General features: G+C 49.0%; 1 protein-coding gene across 4 annotated transcripts in view; it reads right to left on the bottom strand.

Annotated features, from left to right (window-relative positions):
- Window positions 1–25,533, bottom strand: part of madd (MAP-kinase activating death domain) — a 277,971-nt gene that overhangs the window by 113,767 nt on the left and 138,671 nt on the right. For 2 of the 4 annotated variants that reach the window (XM_041197545.1, XM_041197544.1), the window contains exons 6-7: window positions 9,573–9,686; window positions 7,477–7,557 (exon numbers count right to left, since the gene is read on the bottom strand). In XM_041197545.1, coding sequence (XP_041053479.1) covers window positions 7,477–7,557; window positions 9,573–9,686 — 195 coding nt within the window. Of the gene's footprint in view, window positions 1–4,849; window positions 4,907–7,476; window positions 7,558–9,572; window positions 9,687–25,533 lie in introns of all 4 variants that reach the window. The other 2 variants (XM_041197543.1, XM_041197546.1) reach the window with 2 other exon arrangements.

Raw genomic sequence — 25,533 nt, forward strand, 5'->3', positions numbered from 1 at the left:
CACTCCCCAACTGATGAAACACGCAGCCCCCCATCTCCGCAACAGCACCCCCCAACTGACCAAACATGGAGTCCCCCCCATTTCCCCGACCCCCCCACATTAACTGAACACACAGCACCTCCCCACCAACGGATTAAAAACACAGACCCCCCATCTCTCCAACATTCCCCCAACTGACTAAACACAGACCCCACAACACCCCTCTAACAGACTAAACACACAGGCACCCCCCAGCTCCCCAACACCCCCCAACTGACTAAACACACAGCCCCCCCATTTCCCCAACATCCTGCTGACTAAACACACACCCTCCTATGTCCCCAACAATGCCCCCCCAACTGATTACACACACAGCACCCCCATCTCCCTGACCCTGCCCCAAATGACTAAGCACACAGCCCCCCATCCCTCCAACACTCGCACACTGACTAAACACAGACCCCCCAACACCCCCCTAACAGACTAAATACACAGACCCCCCAGCTCTCCAACACCCCCCCAACTGACTAAACACACAGCCCCCCCATTTCCCCAACATCCCGCTAACTGACTAAACACACAGCCCCCCTATGTCCCCAACACCCCCAACTGATTACACACACAGCCCCCCCATTTCCCCGACCCCGCCCAAACTGACTAAACACGCAGCACCCCCATCTCCCCAACACCCACCCCCCTAACTGACTAAACACACAGCCCCCCTATCTCCCCAACAACCCCCCAACTAACTAAACACACAGCCCCCCCATCTCCCCAACCCCGCCCCCAACTGACTAAACACACAGCCCCCCCTATCTCCCCAACAACCCCCAACTGACTAAACACACAGCCCCCCTATCTCCCCAACACCCCCCCCAACTGACTAAACACACAGCCCCATCTCCCCGACCCCACCCCCAACTGACTAAACACACAGCCCCCCTATCTCCCCAATAGCCCCCCCAACTGACTAAACACACAGCCCCCCTATCTCCCCAACAACCCCCCAACTGACTGAACACACAGCCCCCCCATCTCCCCGACCCTGCACCAAATGACTAAACACACAGACACCCCCATCCCCCCAACAACCCCACACTGACTAAACAGACAGCACCCCCCATCTCCCCAACACCCCCCCAACTGACAAAACACACAGACCCCACAACTCCACAACACTCCCTCAACTGACTAACACACAGAGCCCCCCCCATCTCCCCAAGCCCCCACAACTGAATAAACACATCCCCCCCATCTCTCCGACCCCACCAACTGACAAAAACACACAGCCCCCACAACTCCACAACACTCCCTCAACTGACTAACACACAGACCCGCATCTCGCCAACACCCACCCAACTGACTAAACACACAGCCCCCCCATCTCCCCAACACCCCCCCAACTGACTAAACACACGGCACCCCCATCTCCCCAACACCCCCCCAACTGACTAAACACACGGCACCTCCATCTCCCCAACACCCCCCCAACTGACTAAACACAGCCCCCCATCTCCGACACCCCCCCAAACGACTAAACACACAGCCCCCTCATCTCGCCAACCGAATAAACACAGAACCTCCATCGCCCCGACCCCTCAAACTGACTAAACACACAGACCCACCACTTCCCCAACACTGTCCCAACTGACAAAACACAGCCCCCCCATCTCCCCAACACTCCCACTGAATAAACAGACAGCCCCAATCCCTGACCCCCACCCAACTGAACAAACACACAGCCCGCAAATCTCCCCAATACCCCCCCAACTGACTAAACACACAGACCCCCCCATCTCCCCAACACCCCCCCCAACTGACTAAACACACAGCCCCCCCATGTCCCCAACACCCCCTCAACTGACAAAACACACAGCCCCAACATCTCCCCAACATAGCCCCAAACTGACTAAACAGACAGCGCCCCCATCTTCCCGACCCCCCGAATGACGAAACACACAGCACCCCCATCACCCTGACCCTCTCCCAAATGACTAAACACACAGACCCCCATCTCCCCAACCCCACCTCATTGACTAAAGGCAAAGCCCACCCATCTCCCCAACATCCCCCCCAACTGACTAAACACACAGCCCCCCATCTCCCCAACACCCCCCCAACTGACTAAACACACAGCCCCCCCATCTCCCCAACATCCCCCCCAACTGACTAAACACACAGCCCCCCATCTCCCCGACTGACTAAACACAGAGACCCCCCCATCTCCCCCAAAACCCCCAACTGACTAAACACACAGCCACCCCCATCTCCCCAACACGCCCCCAACTGACTAAACACACAGCCCCCCCATCTCCCCAACACCCCCCCAACTGACTAAACACACAGCCCCCCATCTCCCCGACCCCCCCAACTGGCTAAACACACAGCCCCCCCATCTCCCCAACCCCCCCCTCAACTGAATAAACACACAGATCACCCATCTAACCAACACCCCCCAACTGATTAAACACACAGCCCCCACATCTCACTAACACGCCCCCAACTGACTAAACACACAGCCATCCCCATCTCCCCCAAACCCCCCAACTGGCTAAACACACAGCCCCCCATCTCCCCAACACTCCCCCAACTGACTAAACACATAGACCCCCCCATCTCCCCGACCCCCCAAACTGACTAAACACACAGACCCTCCATTTCCCCAAAACCCCCCAAACTGACAAAACACAGCACCCCCCCATCTCCCCAACACCCCCATTGAATAAACAGACAGCCCCAACTGCCTGACCCCCACCCAACTGAATAAAAACACACACCCCCATTTCCCCAACCCCAACTGACAAAAACACACAGCACCCCCCCATCTCCACAACACTCCCTCAACTGACTAACACACAGACCCCCATCTCCCTAACACCCCCCCAACTGACTAAACAGACAGCCCCCCCATCTCCCAACACCCCCCAACTGACTAAACACACAGCCCCCCCATCTCCCTAACACCCCCCCAACTGACTAAACACACAGCCCCCCCATCTCCCCGACCCCCCCCAACTGGCTAAACACACAGCACCCACATCTCCCCAACATCCCCCCCAACTGACTAAACACACAGCCCCCCCATCTCCCCAACACCCCCCCAACTGACTAAACACACAGCCCCCCCATCTCCCCAACATCCCCCCCAACTGACTAAACACACAGCCCCCCATCTCCCCAAAACCCATCCCACAGACCAAACAGTCCATCTGTCTTTCCCGCCCAACCCCCACCAAAACATCGTGCAAACAGCAGTGTAACTGAAATCAAAAGGGAGAATGGAATGGAATACTGAACACTTTGGCAGAGTGGACCCCCTGTCACTGGGCTGTGTACTTAAATACAATACTCAGCTCTCACTGTGGCCAAACCGATGGACAATGGTGTTCAAGAAAGCTTCTTGCAACAAGAAAGGTTTGAGTATTCTGCGTAGGTTTTCAGAGAGAAGCCAATGCCACTACTCAACTCAGCATTGAGCTCTGTCTGAGAAACCAGACTTATCAGGCATGGCAGCTTCAATGGGAATGCTGCTCAGGGTCATCTGGAATGGTGCAACCCCATGCTGTAGCTATCCTGGGAGTGTTTGATGGGGACAGTGTAGAGGGACCTTTACTCTGTATCTAACCCCGTGCTGTACCTGTCCTGGGAGTATTTGACGGGGACAGTGTAGAGGGAGATTTACTCTATCTAACCCCATGCTGTACCTGTCCTGGGAGTGTTTGAAGGGGACAGCATAGGAGGGAGCTTTACTCTGTATCTAACCCTATGCTGTATCTACCCTGGGAGTGTTTGATGGCTACAGTATAGACCATTTGAAATTGAAACATGCTTGACATGGAGGAAGCCAGTTCCATCAGTATCTTTTGAAGTCTATGTGCAGGTGAAGGAAGCATCTGAGATGGGAGTATAGGGAACAGCAGGCAGATTCTAGCACCAAAATCCAGACACTGTCATTGAGTCAGGATATGAGGCACTGAGTGTTCAAGTACAGCCAATAGTTTATTGGTAGCGAAAGGAAGCAGGGGAAGTGAGACAATATTGGAAAGGCCTGTGTGCACTCTGGACAAAGTGCATTCACTGGGACTTGCAACGATTGATAAAAAGCCTTCACGGTGCAAAACCCTTAATCAGTTGGAATGAATTTCAGGAGTTGGTTTGCAATGGGCCAGGCTCCCTGGATACTCCATAGGGGCTGTTTACACTTACCATGATCATTTCAAATCACTTGGCAGAAGCATGTGAGGTCAAAACCCGGATTAAAAGCATGCACTAAATTAATTATATTAAAATAAAAACAGAAGTTAGCCAAAATATAAACTTTATTTGAACTAAGTTGAATTTGGTGGTCCTCAGGGGCAGTGGGTCCATTTAAAATCTGTTTTCAAATTTAAAGAATTGATTGATGTCTCCGGCCAGTGGAGGGGAGGGGGAGGGATGACAGGAAATGGAGGAGAGGCAGGAAGTGGGGTTGTGAGGGAGGTGCGGGAGGAATATGTGGTGTGACAGGGACACTGGTGGAGAGTGTTAATGGAGGAGTGGACTGGGGTAGGGATGAGGAGGAAGATGATGAGGGAAAATGGTATGGATGTGCGTGTGTGTGTGTGTGTGTGCTCGCGCGCGTGGACTGGGGGTGAGAAGGAGGGGGACTGATGGGAGCCCACCAAAATCCAAGTTAGTTAAAGTGGCAGAAGCTGCAGACTGCACCTGGCTGTTGGAGAATGGTCTCCGAGAGGGACAGGATGGAATTGAAACGAGAGAGATTTATAGAAGGGAATCCATTAGCCCCACCCAATTCAGCCAACAGCCAGGGGCAGACGCCGAAACAAAGCACAGCAGCATGAAAGCAATAAAGAGAGATTTAAAAATGGACCTTCTTCTCCGTTGTGGCGAGCTCCTGCTGTATGATCACACTTAAGCTAACCAAACACTGGACGGCAAAGGACAAGATGGAAGACACCATGACAACATCAATAACAGCAGCCAACCAGCCATGAGGATGAGGCCCCAACAGGAGGAACAAAGAGTGGAGACACAGACGAAAGGAAAATCTATTACTGGAACAGTCATGTTGAGAAACCAGCAACTGAGTGTGGGGCAGAGTTACTGTCACAGTGTGAGGGTCTAACCTTGGGGCAGAGCATGAAAGAAGTCAGGTGATGGGGGGGGGGGGGGGGGGCGGCGGGGGTGCGAAAGATAGCAGGGGGACGTGTAGTCACTTTAATGGAACAACGAATAGTGCCCAGCTTGGTGCCCCTGCTTTCTAGCACAACAGCCAAGCCTTTTTTTCTCACCCACATTCACCAGACTGCGAATGGCGTGGGTCACACCCCTTTATGTAAAGCACACAGAGTAATGGGGACAGCTAGATCAGAGCAATGGTGCAGCTTTTTAAGAACTAGCTCCCAATAACATTCGATGTATTCAATGAACACGTACACAAAGAATTTCCTTTTAATGCTGCATGTGAGTGTTTTAAATCTCCCCCAATCAGCCCAGCAGTTGACACTGACAGGCTGTACTTACTTCATGCTCTGCCTGTGTCAGTAACTAGTTTACCTTGATATACTGCAGATGGCATAGTGCAGAGGGAAATAAAAAGGAAAAAGGAAGAGAAAAGAAAGATACGCAAGTGGCGATGACACTGTCTTTTGCCATGGATTAACCCAGCCACCAGCCCCTGACAGGCTGCAGGGCCCAGGGCTTCACAGTAGCTGCTGGGCAGTTCAAAAGACACGATGGGGGGATAGGGTGGCAGTAGGTGATTGGAGATGTAACACAGCCTGTTGTTCAGGGGCAGCTAGGGTGGAAGTTGCCCTATCACCCCCGCCCCTTACACAATGTAGGCAGCAAGATAACCTGATTGATTTCTCTGGTTTATTAATTCAATGATCCAAAAGCTTTAATGTTAATTACCATGATACATCCTACCATGGAAACTTCAGTAAACAACTCTGATATCGCCCAGCAGGATTACAGAGAAGGGGAGTACGGAAAAGTGTCACCATGGCAGCAGTTAGCAGTCAGCTCAGACTGCAAGGCCCACTATTCCAAGTGCAGCCCCACAATGTACATCAGCAAACAACACTATTTCCAGGTCACCCACCACAGATTCCCCAACCCCTCCCCAGCACAACCCCCAAAAGCATGGGCTGTACATCAGTGCACCATAGGCACAGTTCATCACTGCAGAACTCAGGGAGCTGCCTGTTTATAACACAGGAGCAGGAGGGTTCAGGGATCGATTGTAAAACCACCCCCCCCTCCCCACCGCCTGCTAAGTAACAGCGAGTGTGCGGGAACTACTAGGAGGAGATAGACGTACACATTTTATCACAGCTCCACCCAAGAAGTTAAAAGTCTTGAGGCAACACTACCTCATTTACCAGTATTAACACCAGGACATATTTCAATTCTGGCCAAGGACTATCTGCTGTCCTTGTGGCTTGTGTTTCAGTTCTGAGGTCAGAGTGTGAGATGGAGCTCACGCCCACTGCAAACTACTCCCATCGCTGGGCAGCAACAGCCTCAGACAGGCAATCCCCCAGGCGGCCACCTGAGACTGACTCTCACAGCTATTCTCTAACCCTGAGAATGTGGCCCACCCCGCCCTGCCCCAGACTCTGATCCCCTACTCCAAAGGCTGTCACCCCACCTTACCTCAAAAGACATCAGGCACCAGCCCTCTCAGTAGGCCCAAGAAACTGGGCAACACCTCAAACCCCACCCGCTCCAAACAAGAAACAGAGCCCCTCAGCCAAGGAAGCCAACCCTTCTTTCCATCCCCAAACCAGGAAGCTAACCTCCCCTCCAACCAAAGAAAATACACCCCACCAACCGACCCTCCAGCACAAGACCCCAACCCAGGATAACACAAACCCACCCCCCACCCCCCCCAGGAGAACACAAACCGACCCCCCACCCCCCCAATCCCAACCCAGGAGAACACACCCCCCACCCACCCCACCCCTTAACCCAGGAGAACACAAACCTTCCCCCCACCCCGCAACCCAGGAGAACAACCCCCCCCCGCCTATTGCCCACCCCAGCCCCTAACCCAGGAGAAAACAAACCCTCCCCCCACCCCACCATCCCCGACCCCCGATGACCCAGAAGAACAGAAACACCCCTCCACCCCTCCCCCTCCTCCCACAAATGACCCAGGAGTACAGAAACTCCTCCTGCCCCTAACATCCCCATCCCCGACCTAGGAGGCATGTGCCCGCCCCCCCACCATTCCCCCACCCCACCTCTCTACAAATCCTGTCTCAGGTGCAGTATCCAAGGAAGAGGTCTATGGACACCAGTACTATGAATGTCTGAGTTAGAATATGGGGCTGGGCAATCAATCAACCAGGGAGAGCACAGCCACAAGGGGCTGTGGGTGAGGAGATGGACAAGGGGTGGGATTTGAGTTTTGTTCTCGGTTGACTTTAAATCCCAGCCAGGCTGGGATAAGTGGCCCGTGGAAGCTCCCAGGCAGCAGTTCCGGCTTCCTACCTGCTTCAAGTGTTTTTTCAGCTCGGTGGCTTCTGGTTCAGGCATGACGGGTAAGAGCTCTGCATTAGTGGGTGCAATCACCTGTCAATGACACACAGACAACAGGTCAGAGGCTACAAGTCACAGAGTAAAGCATGTCACTTGGGTGAGAACTGGTCAGAGTTTGATAGGCGTTGTGATTCTTCTCAAGGCAGCAACAACAGCAGGCAGTAATAGGAACATAGGAAGATTTACTGCACAGGAGATGACTATTTGGCCCATCATATCTCTGCTGGCCAAAAAAAAAGAGCTATCTAGTCTAATCCCACTTTGTAGCTCTTGGTCCTTAGCTCAAGAAGTTAGGGCATCTCAAGTGCATATCCAAGTACTTTTTAGAAGCAGAGTTTCTACCATCCTTCAGGCAGTGAGTTGCAGACCTCCACGAGGCTCAATTGCACACCCCCAAATATTTTTATTGTACTTCTCTTTGGTTATGTACCTCTCTGCTAAGGGAAATGTGTCCTTCTTATGCACCTTATTTAGAGCCATCATAAGTTGACAAACCTCAGTTAAATCTCCCCATGTCTCCAATGTTCCAAAGAAAACAGCCCCAGCCTATCCAGCCTTTCCCAAGAGCTAACATTCTCCATTCCAGTCAATATGCTCGGAAATATCTTCTGGAGCCTTTCCTGTGAGATCACATCCTTGCTGCAATGTTAGTTCTAGACAATAAAAATAACCAAGTGGGATAAATTATAACATTAAACCAAAAAGAAATATAAGAAGAGAATCCTGCAACCACTCAGCCACACCCTCGACCCCGACATCATGGAAGCAATATGCCATTCTGGAGTCACAGCTGCAGCTATAAAAATCCATGTCTGCTGCTCTGACTAAAGAATGCCGAACCATTATTCCATACCAAATCCTCTTCCTTTCTGCCCTGTACAGCTGAGTCATTAAAGGCCTTGACTCTGGCTGTAACCTAGAAGAACAATCATCTTTGCCCATGTTCAGAACGGGATACCAGTCAGAGTGTGAGATGCACTTGGGGGTCCTCTGCATTACCTATCTAGTTCTACTCAACTGTCTGGCACTCACCGACTCCCTTTCAGTCTGCACACTCTTGAGCTGCAGAATGACTACATTCAGAAAAGTACTGTCCATGTAGCTCTCAGCCTCGTGGCTGCAAAGCAGTAACACCAGCTGCTGTTAAAGCTCCAAATCCTGCAGCTCGTGAATGTATGGACCAGTCCGTATCATCCCCACTGCGGTGACCCTCCGACAACGCAATGCTCCCTCTGTACTGACCGTCGAACAGCACAAGGCACCTCTGCACACAAAGGATATAAGAAACACCTCCATCGATACACACAAACACAGCATATAGACCACACCCCCATCATTACATGCGTTGACCCTCCCACAGTGCGGCGCTGACCCTCCCACGGCGCGGCGCTCCCTTGGCGCTGACCCTCAAACTGCACAGCGCTCCCCCTGCGCTGACCCTCAAAATGCACAGCACTCCCCCTGCGCTGACCCTCAAACTGCACAGCGCTCCCTCTGCGCTGACCCTCAAACTGCACAGCGCTCCCCCTGCGCTGACCCGCCAACAGTGCAACACTCCCCCTGCGCTGACCCACTAACAGTGCAACACTCCCTCTACACTGCTGCTCCTCCAAGATCCAAATGCTCCCTCTGCCTTGCCCCAACAGTGCAATGCTCCTCCTGCACTGCCCCCGACAGTGCAGCACTCCCTCTGTACTGACTTAGACGAAACGTACTCACAAAGACTCTCAAACAGAGCTGCACACCTACAGTAAACCATCCTTGAAACAGCAGCAATCCCTCAGTGGTGCAGTGACTAGATTCTGTGATGTCCATGCAATGCACTGGAACACATGAGCTGCTGAGTTAGATAAAGGAGAATTTCCACCAGTTCAGGCACACATAGTTCTCTGAGACTTTCGAGAGGACCTGTCAGAACCAAAATGGTTCTCTGAAAAGATAACAGCAGAATGTGGAAAGTCGTCCACACAAACAGTATCGGTACCAGCTGAAGTGCACGAATACTCTGTAGAAGCTCTTAGAACAGTACTTATCTTGCGAACTCTTACCTTGTTGGCATCTAAGTCAACGAGCCAGACATCATCTGGCATCTTAAAATCAGACTTATATAGAAGGAAACTGGCAGGAACCCCGATGATGTAGGGGGTTGGAGCGAGCAGCAACTGAAAAACAAGAAACGGCAATTGTCAGTTACACCTAATGAGGCATAAATTACACAGGAGATAAACCACACCCTCATCAACACACACACAGGATATAAACCACACCCTCATCAACACGCACACAGGATATAAACCACACCCTCATCAACACACACACAGGATAGAAACCACACCCTCAGCAACACACACACACAGGATAGAAACCACACCCTCACCAACACACACACAAGATAGAAACCACACCGTCACCAACACACACACAGGATATAAAACACACCCTCACCAATACACACGCAGGACATAAACCACAAACCTGTCAATACACACACACGGTATAAACCACACGTCACCAATACACACACAGGATATAAACCACAACCTCACCAATACACACAGGATAGAAACCACACCCTCACAAAAACTCTCACACGGGATACAAACCACACCCTCACCAATACACACACACGGGATAGAAACCACACCCTCAGCAATACACACACACGGGATAGAAACCACACCCTCAGCAATACACACACACGGGAGAGAAACCACACCGTCAGCAATACACACACACGGGATAGAAACCACACCCTCACCAACACACACACACGGGATAGAAACCACACCCTCACCAACACACACACACGGGATAGGAACCACACCCTCACCAACACACACACACGGGATAGAAACCACACCCTCACCAACACACACACAGGATAGAAACCACACCCTCAGCAACACACACACACAGGATAGAAACCACACCCTCACCAACAAACACACACAGGATAGAAACCACACCCTCATCAATACACACACACGGGATAGAAACCACGCCTTCAGCAATACACGCACAGGATAGAAACCACGCCCTCAGCAATACACACAAAGGATAGAAACCACGCCCTCAGCAATAGACAGAAAGGATAGAAACCACGCCCTCAGCAATAGACACAGGATAGAAAACACACCCTCAGCAATACACACACACGGGATAGAAACCACACCCTCACCAATACACACACACGGGATAGAAACCACACCCTCACCAATACACATACGGGATAGAAACCACACCCTCATCAATACACACACACTGGATAGAAACCACACCCTCAGCAATACACACACAGGACAGAAACCACACTCTCAGCAATACACACACAGGATAGAAACCACGCCGTCAGCAATACACACACAGGATAGAAACCACGCCCTCAGCAATACACACAAAGGATAGAAACCACGCCCTCAGCAATGACAGAAAGGATAGAAACCACGCCCTCAGCAATAGACACACAGGATAGAAACCACGCCCTCAGCAACACGCACACAGGTTAGAAACCACACCCTCAGCAATACACACACAGGATATAAACCACACCCACACCAATAAACACACAGGATATAAAACACACCCTCACCAATACACACACAGGATATAAAACACACTCTCACCAATACACACACAGGATAGAAACCACTCCCTCAACAATACACACACAGGATAGAAACCACACCCTCACCAACACACACACGGGATAGAAACCACACCCTCACCAACACATACACACACGGGATAGAAACCACACCCTCACCAATACACACACAGGGTATAATTATAACCTCCATCATTACACATACAGGACATAAACCACTCCCTCATCAATACACACAGAGGATATAAACCACATCCACATCAATACATATACACGATATAAACCACATCCACATCAATATATACACGGATATAAACCACACCCTCATGAATACACAGACGGGATATAAACCGCACCCTCATCAATACACAGACGGGTTATAAACCACACCACCCCCTCAATACACACACAGGATATAAACCACACCCCACCTTAATACACACACACAGACTGGATATAAACCCCATCCCCATCAATACACACACAGACTGGATATAAACCACATGATCCCCATCAATACACATGGTATAAACCACATCCCCATCAATACACACACAGGATATAAGCCACACCCTCATCAATACACACACAGGATATAAATACCATCCCCATTAATACACACACAGAATATAAACCACACCCATAATCAACACATGTGCACAGTATATAAACCACACCAGGAATACACACACAGACTTGATACATACCACACCCCCATCAATGTACACACAGGATACAAAGAACATCCCCATCAATACACACATACAGTAAAAAACCACACCCTCATCAATACACAGACAGGATATAAACCACACACTTATCAATAAAACACACAGGATATAAACCACACCCTCCTCAATAAAAGCACACAGGGTATAAACAACACCCTCAACAATGCACACACAGGACATAAACCACAAACCTGTCAATACACACACACACAGTATAAACCACACGTGACCAATACACACACAGGATATAAACCACAACCTCACCAATACACAGGATAGAAACCACACCCTTAGAAAAACTCTCACACGGATAGAAACCACACCCTCACCAATACACACACACGGGATAGAAACCACACCCTCAGCAATACACACACATGGGATAGAAACCACACCCTCAGCAATACACACACACGGGATAGAAACCACACCCTCAGCAATATACACACACGGGATAGAAACCACACCCTCAGCAATACACACACACGGGATAGAAAACACACCCTCAGCGATACACACACATGGGAGAGAAACCACGCCCTCAGCGATACACACACACGGGATAGAAACCACACCCTCAGCAATACACACACATGGGATAGAAACCACACCCTCAGCAATACACACACAAGGGATAGAAACCACACCCTCAGCAATACACACACACGGGATAGAAACCACACCCTCAGCAATACACAACCGGGATAGAAACCACACCCTCATCAATACACACACACGGGATAGAAACCACACCCTCAGCAACACACACACACAGGATAGAAACCACACCCTCACCAACAAACACACACAGGATAGAAACCACACCCTCATCAATACACACACACGGGATAGAAACCACGCCTTCAGCAATACACGCACAGGATAGAAACCACGCCCTCAGCAATACACACAAAGGATAGAAACCACGCCCTCAGCAATAGACAGAAAGGATAGAAACCACGCCCTCAGCAATAGACACAGGATAGAAAACACACCCTCAGCAATACACACACACGGGATAGAAACCACACCCTCACCAATACACACACACGGGATAGAAACCACACCCTCACCAATACACATACGGGATAGAAACCACACCCTCATCAATACACACACACTGGATAGAAACCACACCCTCAGCAATACACACACAGGACAGAAACCACACTCTCAGCAATACACACACAGGATAGAAACCACGCCGTCAGCAATACACACACAGGATAGAAACCACGCCCTCAGCAATACACACAAAGGATAGAAACCACGCCCTCAGCAATGACAGAAAGGATAGAAACCACGCCCTCAGCAATAGACACACAGGATAGAAACCACGCCCTCAGCAACACGCACACAGGTTAGAAACCACACCCTCAGCAATACACACACAGGATATAAACCACACCCACACCAATAAACACACAGGATATAAAACACACCCTCACCAATACACACACAGGATATAAAACACACTCTCACCAATACACACACAGGATAGAAACCACTCCCTCAACAATACACACACAGGATAGAAACCACACCCTCACCAACACACACACGGGATAGAAACCACACCCTCACCAACACATACACACACGGGATAGAAACCACACCCTCACCAATACACACACAGGGTATAATTATAACCTCCATCATTACACATACAGGACATAAACCACTCCCTCATCAATACACACAGAGGATATAAACCACATCCACATCAATACATATACACGATATAAACCACATCCACATCAATATATACACGGATATAAACCACACCCTCATGAATACACAGACGGGATATAAACCGCACCCTCATCAATACACAGACGGGTTATAAACCACACCACCCCCTCAATACACACACAGGATATAAACCACACCCCACCTTAATACACACACACAGACTGGATATAAACCCCATCCCCATCAATACACACACAGACTGGATATAAACCACATGATCCCCATCAATACACATGGTATAAACCACATCCCCATCAATACACACACAGGATATAAGCCACACCCTCATCAATACACACACAGGATATAAATACCATCCCCATTAATACACACACAGAATATAAACCACACCCATAATCAACACATGTGCACAGTATATAAACCACACCAGGAATACACACACAGACTTGATACATACCACACCCCCATCAATGTACACACAGGATACAAAGAACATCCCCATCAATACACACATACAGTAAAAAACCACACCCTCATCAATACACAGACAGGATATAAACCACACACTTATCAATAAAACACACAGGATATAAACCACACCCTCCTCAATAAAAGCACACAGGGTATAAACAACACCCTCAACAATGCACACACAGGACATAAACCACAAACCTGTCAATACACACACACACAGTATAAACCACACGTGACCAATACACACACAGGATATAAACCACAACCTCACCAATACACAGGATAGAAACCACACCCTTAGAAAAACTCTCACACGGATAGAAACCACACCCTCACCAATACACACACACGGGATAGAAACCACACCCTCAGCAATACACACACACGGGATAGAAACCACACCCTCAGCAATACACACACACGGGATAGAAACCACACCCTCAGCAATACACACACACGGGATAGAAAACACACCCTCAGCGATACACACACATGGGAGAGAAACCACGCCCTCAGCGATACACACACACGGGATAGAAACCACACCCTCAGCAATACACACACATGGGATAGAAACCACACCCTCAGCAATACACACACAAGGGATAGAAACCACACCCTCAGCAATACACACACACGGGATAGAAACCACACCCTCAGCAATACACAACCGGGATAGAAACCACACCCTCATCAATACACACACACGGGATAGAAACCACACCCTCAGCAACACACACACACAGGATAGAAACCACACCCTCACCAACAAACACACACAGGATAGAAACCACACCCTCATCAATACACACACGGGATAGAAACCACACGCTCAACAATACACACACGGGATAGAAACCACACCCTCATCAATACACACACACGGGATAGAAACCACGCCTTCAGCAATACACGCACAGGATAGAAACCACGCCCTCAGCAATACACACAAAGGATAGAAACCACGCCCTCAGCAATAGACAGAAAGGATAGAAACCACGCCCTCAGCAATAGACACAGGATAGAAAACACACCCTCAGCAATACACACACACGGGATAGAAACCACACCCTCAGCAATACACACACACGGGATAGAAACCACACCCTCACCAATACACATACGGGATAGAAACCACACCCTCATCAATACACACACACTGGATAGAAACCACACCCTCAGCAATACACACACAGGACAGAAACCACACTCTCAGCAATACACACACAGGATAGAAACCACGCCGTCAGCAATACACACACAGGATAGAAACCACGCCCTCAGCAATACACACAAAGGATAGAAACCACGCCCTCAGCAATGACAGAAAGGATAGAAACCACGCCCTCAGCAATAGACACACAGGATAGAAACCACGCCCTCAGCAACACGCACACAGGTTAGAAACCACGCCCTCAGTAATACACACAAAGGATAGAAACCACACCCTCAGCAATAGACAGAAAGGATGGAAACCACGCCCTCAGCAATAGACACACAGTATAGAAACCACGCCCTCAGCAAAACACACACAGGATAGAAACCACGCCCTCAGCAACACGCACACAGGATAGAAACCACACCCTCACCAACACACACACACGGGATAGAAACCACACCCTCACCAACACACACACATGGGATAGAAACCACACCTTCACCAACACACACACACGGGATAGAAACCACACCCTCACCAACACACGCACACAGGATAGAAACCACAGCCTCACTCACACACACACAGGATAGAAACCAAACCCTCACCAACACACACACGGGATAGGAACCACACCCTCACCAACACACACACACGGGATAGGAACCACACCCTCACCAACACACACACACGGGATAGGAACCACACCCTCATCAACACGCACTCACGGGATAGGAACTACACACTCACCAACACACACACACGTGATAGGAACCACACCCTCACCAACACACACACACGGGATAGAAACCACACGCTCACCAACACACACACACGGGATAGAAACCACACCTTCAGCAACACAAACACACGGGATAGAAACCACACGCTCACCAACACACGCACACAGGATAGAAACCAAACCCTCACCAACACACACACAGGATAGGAACCACACCCTCACCAACACACACAGGATAGGAACCACACCCTCACCAATACACACAGGATAGGAACAACACCCTCACCAACACACACACAGGATAGAAACCACACCCTCACCAATACACATACAGGATATAAACCACACCCTCAGCAATACACACACAGGATAAAAACCGCACCCTCAGCAATACACACACAGGTTAGAAACCACACCCTCAGCAATACACACACAGGATATAAACCACACCCTCACGAATACACACACAGGATATAAACCACACCCTCACCAACACATAACACACCGGATAGAAACCACACCCTCACCAACACATACACACACCGGATAGAAACCACACCCTCACCAACACACACACACGGGACAGAAACCACACCCTCACCAACACACACACACACGGGATAGAAACCACACCCTCAACAACACACACACACGGGATAGAAACCACACCCTCACCAACACACACACACGGGATAGAAACCACACCCTCACCAACACACACACACGGGATAGAAACCACACCCTCACCAACACACACACACGGGATAGAAACCACACCCTCACCAACACACACACACGGGATAAAAACCACACCCTCATCAATACACACATAGGATGTAAACCACACCCTCATCAATGCACACACAGGAGATAAATCACACACTTACCAATACACACAGGATATAAACCACACCCTTACCAATACACACACAGGATATAAACCACACGCTCATTAATGCACACACAGGATATAAACCACACCCTTACCAATACACACACAGAATATAAACCACACCCTCACCAATACACACACAAGTTAAAAACCACACCCTCACCAATACACACACAAGTTATAAACCACACCCTCACCAATACACACACAAGTTATAAACCACACCCTCACCAATACACACACAGGATATAAACCACACCCTCACCAATGCACACACAAGATATAAACCACACCCTCACCAATACACACACAGGATATAAACCACACCCTCACCAATACACACACAGGATATAAACCACACCCTCACCAATACACACACAGGATATAAACCACACCCTCACCAATAAACACACAGGACATAAACCACACCCTCACCAAAACACACACAGGAAATAAACCATTCATTCACGAATACACACACAGGATAGAAACTACACCCTCACCAATACACACACAGGATAGAAACCACACTCTCACCAATACACACGCAGGACATAATCCACAACCCTGTCAATACAAACACACAGGATAGAAACCACACCCTCACCAATACACACACACACAGGATAGAAACCACACCCTCACCAATACACACACAGGATATAAACCACATCCACATCAATACACACATACAGGATAGAAACCACACCCTCACCAACACAAAAACACACAAGAGATAGAAACCACACCCTCACCAACACACACACGGGATAGGAACCACACCCTCAACAACACACACACGGGATAGGAACCACACCCTCACCAACACACACACGGGATAGGAACCACACCCTCACCAATACACACACGGGATAGGAACCACACTCTCACTAACACACGGGATAGGAACCACACCCTCACCAACACACACACACGGGTAGAATCCACACCCTCACCAACACACGCACACGGGATAGAAACCACACCCTCACCAACACACACACAGGATACAAACCACACCCTCACCAACACACACACAGGATACAAACCACACCCTCACCAATACACACACAGGATAGGAACCACACCCTCACCAACACACACACAGGATAGGAACCACACCCTCACCAATACACATACAGGATATAAACCACACCCTCAGCAATACACACACAGGATAAAAACAGCACCCTCAGCAATACACACACAGGTTAGAAACCACACCCTCAGCAATACACACACAGGATATAAACCACACCCTCACGAATACACACACAGGATATAAACCACACCCTCACCAACACATACACACACACCGGATAGAAACCACACCCTCACCAACACACACACACGATATAGAAACCACACCCTCACCAACACACACACACGGGATAGAAACCACACCCTCACCAACACACACACACGGGATAGAAACCACACCCTCACCAACACACACGGGATAGAAACCACACCCTCATCAACACACACACACGGGATAGAAACCACACCCTCACCAACACACACACACGGGATAGAAACCACACCCTCACCAACACACACACACGGGATAGAAACCAAACCCTCACCAAAACACAAACACGGGATAGAAACCACACCCTCACCAACACACACACACGGGATAGAAACCACACCCTTACCAACACACACACACGGGATAGAAACCACACCCTCAGCAATACACACACAGGATAGAAACGACACCCTCAGCAATACACACACAGGAGAGAAACCACACCCTCAGCAATACACACACAGGAGGGAAACCACACCCACACCAATACACATACAGGATAAAAACCGCACCCTCAGCAATACACACACAGGATAAAAACCAAACCCTCAGCAATACACACACAGGATAAAAACCACACCCTCACCAACACATACACACACAGGATAAAAACCACACCCTCACCAACACATACACACACCGGATAGAAACCACACCCTCACCAACATACACACACGGGATAGAAACCACAGCCTCACCAACACACAGACGGGATAGAAACCACACCCTCACCAAAACACACACACGGGATAGAAAACACAGCCTCACCAAAACACACACACGGGATAGAAACCACAGCCTCACCAAAACACAAACACGGGATAGAAACCACACCCTCACCAACACACACACACGAGATATAAACCACACCCTCATCAAAACACACATAGGGTATAAACCACACCCTCATCAATGCACACACAGGAGATAAATCACACCCTTACCAATACACACAGGATATAAACCAGACCCTTACCAATACACACACAGGATATAAACCACACCCTCATCAATTCACACACAGGATATAAACTACACCCTTCCCAATACACACACAGGAGATAAATCACACCCTTACCAATACACACAGGATATAAACCAGACCCTTACCAATACACACACAATATATAAACCACACCCTCATCAATGCACACACAGGATATAAACCACACCCTTACCAATACACACACAGGATATAAACCACACTCTCACCAATACACACACAGGATATAAACCACACCCTCACCAATACACACACAAGATATAAACCACACCCTCACCAATACACACACAAGATATAAACCACACCCTCACCAATACACACACAGGATATAAACCATTCATTCACCAATACACAGACAGGATAGAAACCACACCCTCACCAAAACACACACAGGATAGAAACAACACCATCACCAATACACATGCAGGACATAAACCACAACCCTGTCAATACACACACACACAGGATAGAAACCACACCCTCAACAACACACACACACGGGATAGAAACCACACCCTCACCAACACACACACACGGGATAGAAACCACACCCTCACCAACACACACACACGGGATAGAAACCACACCCTCACCAACACACACACACGGGATAGAAACCACACCCTCACCAACACACACACACGGGATAAAAACCACACCCTCATCAATACACACATAGGATGTAAACCACACCCTCATCAATGCACACACAGGAGATAAATCACACACTTACCAATACACACAGGATATAAACCACACCCTTACCAATACACACACAGGATATAAACCACACGCTCATTAATGCACACACAGGATATAAACCACACCCTTACCAATACACGCACAGAATATAAACCACACCCTCACCAATACACACACAGGATATAAACCACACCCTCACCAATACACACACAGGATATAAACCACACCCTCACCAATACACACACAAGTTAAAAACCACACCCTCACCAATACACACACAAGTTATAAACCACACCCTCACCAATACACACACAAGTTATAAACCACACCCTCACCAATACACACACAGGATATAAACCACACCCTCACCAATGCACACACAAGATATAAACCACACCCTCACCAATACACACACAGGATATAAACCACACCCTCACCAATACACACACAGGATATAAACCACACCCTCACCAATACACACACAGGATATAAACCACACCCTCACCAATAAACACACAGGACATAAACCACACCCTCACCAAAACACACACAGGAAATAAACCATTCATTCACGAATACACACACAGGATAGAAACTACACCCTCACCAATACACACACAGGATAGAAACCACACTCTCACCAATACACACGCAGGACATAATCCACAACCCTGTCAATACAAACACACAGGATAGAAACCACACCCTCACCAATACACACACACACAGGATAGAAACCACACCCTCACCAAAACACACACAGGATATAAACCACATCCACAACAATACACACATACAGGATAGAAACCACACCCTCACCAACACAAAAACACACAAGAGATAGAAACCACACCCTCACCAACACACACACGGGATAGGAACCACACCCTCAACAACACACACACGGGATAGGAACCACACCCTCACCAACACACACACGGGATAGGAACCACACCCTCACCAATACACACACGGGATAGGAACCACACTCTCACTAACACACACGGGATAGGAACCACACCCTCACCAACACACACACACGGGTAGAATCCACACCCTCACCAACACACGCACACGGGATAGAAACCACACCCTCACCAACACACACACAGGATACAAACCACACCCTCACCAACACACACACAGGATACAAACCACACCCTCACCAATACACACACAGGATAGGAACCACACCCTCACCAACACACACACAGGATAGGAACCACACCCTCACCAATACACATACAGGATATAAACCACACCCTCAGCAATACACACACAGGATAAAAACAGCACCCTCAGCAATACACACACAGGTTAGAAACCACACCCTCAGCAATACACACACAGGATATAAACCACACCCTCACGAATACACACACAGGATATAAACCACACCCTCACCAACACATACACACACACCGGATAGAAACCACACCCTCACCAACACACACACACGATATAGAAACCACACCCTCACCAACACACACACACGGGATAGAAACCACACCCTCACCAACACACACACACGGGATAGAAACCACACCCTCACCAACACACACGGGATAGAAACCACACCCTCATCAACACACACACACGGGATAGAAACCACACCCTCACCAACACACACACACGGGATAGAAACCACACCCTCACCAACACACACACACGGGATAGAAACCACACCCTCACCAACACACACACACGGGATAGAAACCAAACCCTCACCAAAACACAAACACGGGATAGAAACCACACCCTCACCAACACACACACACGGGATAGAAACCACACCCTTACCAACACACACACACGGGATAGAAACCACACCCTCAGCAATACACACACAGGATAGAAACGACACCCTCAGCAATACACACACAGGAGAGAAACCACACCCTCAGCAATACACACACAGGAGAGAAACCACACCCACACCAATACACATACAGGATAAAAACCGCACCCTCAGCAATACACACACAGGATAAAAACCAAACCCTCAGCAATACACACACAGGATAAAAACCACACCCTCACCAACACATACACACACAGGATAAAAACCACACCCTCACCAACACATACACACACCGGATAGAAACCACACCCTCACCAACATACACACACGGGATAGAAACCACAGCCTCACCAACACACAGACGGGATAGAAACCACACCCTCACCAAAACACACACACGGGATAGAAAACACAGCCTCACCAAAACACACACACGGGATAGAAACCACAGCCTCACCAAAACACAAACACGGGATAGAAACCACACCCTCACCAACACACACACACGAGATATAAACCACACCCTCATCAAAACACACATAGGGTATAAACCACACCCTCATCAATGCACACACAGGAGATAAATCACACCCTTACCAATACACACAGGATATAAACCAGACCCTTACCAATACACACACAGGATATAAACCACACCCTCATCAATTCACACACAGGATATAAACTACACCCTTCCCAATACACACACAGGAGATAAATCACACCCTTACCAATACACACAGGATATAAACCAGACCCTTACCAATACACACACAATATATAAACCACACCCTCATCAATGCACACACAGGATATAAACCACACCCTTACCAATACACACACAGGATATAAACCACACTCTCACCAATACACACACAGGATATAAACCACACCCTCACCAATACACACACAAGATATAAACCACACCCTCACCAATACACACACAAGATATAAACCACACCCTCACCAATACACACACAGGATATAAACCATTCATTCACCAATACACAGACAGGATAGAAACCACACCCTCACCAAAACACACACAGGATAGAAACAACACCATCACCAATACACATGCAGGACATAAACCACAACCCTGTCAATACACACACACACAGGATAGAAACCACACCCTCACCAATACACACACAGGATAAAAACCACATCCACATCAATACACACAAACAGTATAAAAACCGCACCCTCACCAACAAACACTCACACAAGGGATAGAAACCACACCCTCACCAACACACACACGGGATAGAAACCACACCCTCACCAACACACACACGGGATAGGAACCACACCCTTACCAACACACACACGGGATAGGAACCACACCCTCACCAACACACACACACGGGATACGAACCACACCCTCACTAACACACACACACACGGGATAGGAACCACAACCTCACCAACACACACACACGGGATAGGAACCAAACCCTCACCAACACACACACACGGGATAGAAACCACACCCTCACCAACACACACACACGGGATAGAAACCACACCCTCACCAACACACGCACTCAGGATAGAAACCACACCCTCACCAACACGCACACAGGATAGAAAACACAGCCTCACCAACACACACACACAGGATAGAAACCACAGCCTCACCCACAAACACACAGGATAGAAACCAAAACCTCACTAACACACACACGGGATAGGAACCACACCCTCACCAACACACACACATGGGATAGGAACCACACCCTCACCAACACATATACACGGGATAGAAACCACACCCTCACCAACACACACACACGGGATAGAATCCACACCCTCACCAACACACACACACGGGATAGAAACCACACCCTCACCAACACACACACACAGGATAGAAACCACACCCTCACCCACACACACACAGGATAGAAACCACACCCTAACCAACACACACAGGTTAGAAACCACTCACTCATCAACACACACACAGAATACAAACCACACCCTCTCCAACACACACACAGGATACAAACCACACCCTCACCAACACACACACAGGATACAAAGCACACCCTCACCAACACACACACAGGACAGAAACCACACCCTCAGCAATACACACACAGGATAGAAACCACACCCACACCAATACACATACAGGATATAAACCACACCCTCAGTAAAACACACACAGGATAAAAACAGCACCCTCAGCAATACACACACAGGTGAGAAACCACATCCTCAGAAATACACACACAGGATATAAATCACTCCCTCACCAACACATACACACACCGGATAGAAACCACACCCTTATCAACACACACACGGGATAGAAACCACACCCTCATCAACACACACACACGGGATAGAAACCACACCCTCACCAACACACACACACGGGATAGAAACCACACCCTCACCAACACACACACACGGGATAGAAACCACACCCTCACCAACACACACACACGGGATAGAAACCACACCCTCACCAACAAACACACACGGGATAGAAACCACACCCTCACCAACACACACACACGGGATAGAAACCACACCCTCACCAACACACACACACGGGATAGAAACCACACCCTCACCAACACACACACACGGGATAGAAACCACACCCTCACCAACACACACACACGAGATAGAAACCACACCCTCACCAACACACACACACGAGATATAAAGCACACCCTCATCAATACACACATAGGATATAAACCACATCCTTATCAATGCACACACAGGAGATAAATCACACCCTTACCAATACACACAGGATATAAACCACACCCTTACCAATACACACACAGGATATAAACCACACCCTCACCAATACACACACAGGATATAAACCACACCCTCACCAATACACACACAGGATATAAACCACACCCTCACCAATACACACACAGGATATAAACCATTCATTCAGCAATACACACACAGGATAGAAACCACACCCTCACCAAAACTCACACAGGATAGAAACCACACCCTCAGCAATACACAGGCAGGACATAAACCACATCCCTGTCAATACACACACACAGGATAGAAACGACACCCTCACCAACACACACACACACACAAGGGATAGAAACCACACCCTCACCAACACACACACGGGATGGAAACCACACCGTCACCAACACACACACGGGATAGGAACCACACCCTCACCAACACACACACGGGATAGGAACCACACCCTCACCAACACACACACGGGATAGGAACCACACACTCACTAACACACACACAAGGGATAGGAACCACACCCTCACCAACACACACGGGATAGGAACCACACCCTCACCAACACACACACACGGGATAGAAAACACACCCTCACCAACACACACACACGGGATAGAAACCACACCTTCACCAACACACACACACGGGATAGAAACCACACCCCCACCAACACACGCACACAGGATAGAAACCACAGCCTCACCCACACACACACAGGATAGAAACCAAACCCTCAACAACACAAACACGGGATAGGAACCACACCCTCACCAACACACACACACGGGATAGGAAACACACCCTCACCAACACGCACTCACGGGATAGGAACCACACCCTCACCAACACACACACACGTGATAGGAACCACACCCTCACCAACACACACACACGGGATAGAAACCACACGCTCACCAACACACACACACGGGATAGAAACCACACCTTGAGCAACACACACACACGGGATAGAAACCACACGCTCACCAACACACGCACACGGGATAGAAACCACACGCTCACCAACACACACACACAGGATAGAAACCAAACCCTCACCAACACACACACAGGATAGGAACCACACCCTCACCAACACACACACAGGATAGGAACCACACC

The sequence above is a fragment of the Carcharodon carcharias genome, chromosome 10, assembly GCF_017639515.1.
Source record: "Carcharodon carcharias isolate sCarCar2 chromosome 10, sCarCar2.pri, whole genome shotgun sequence".
Classification (NCBI taxonomy): domain Eukaryota; kingdom Metazoa; phylum Chordata; class Chondrichthyes; order Lamniformes; family Lamnidae; genus Carcharodon; species Carcharodon carcharias.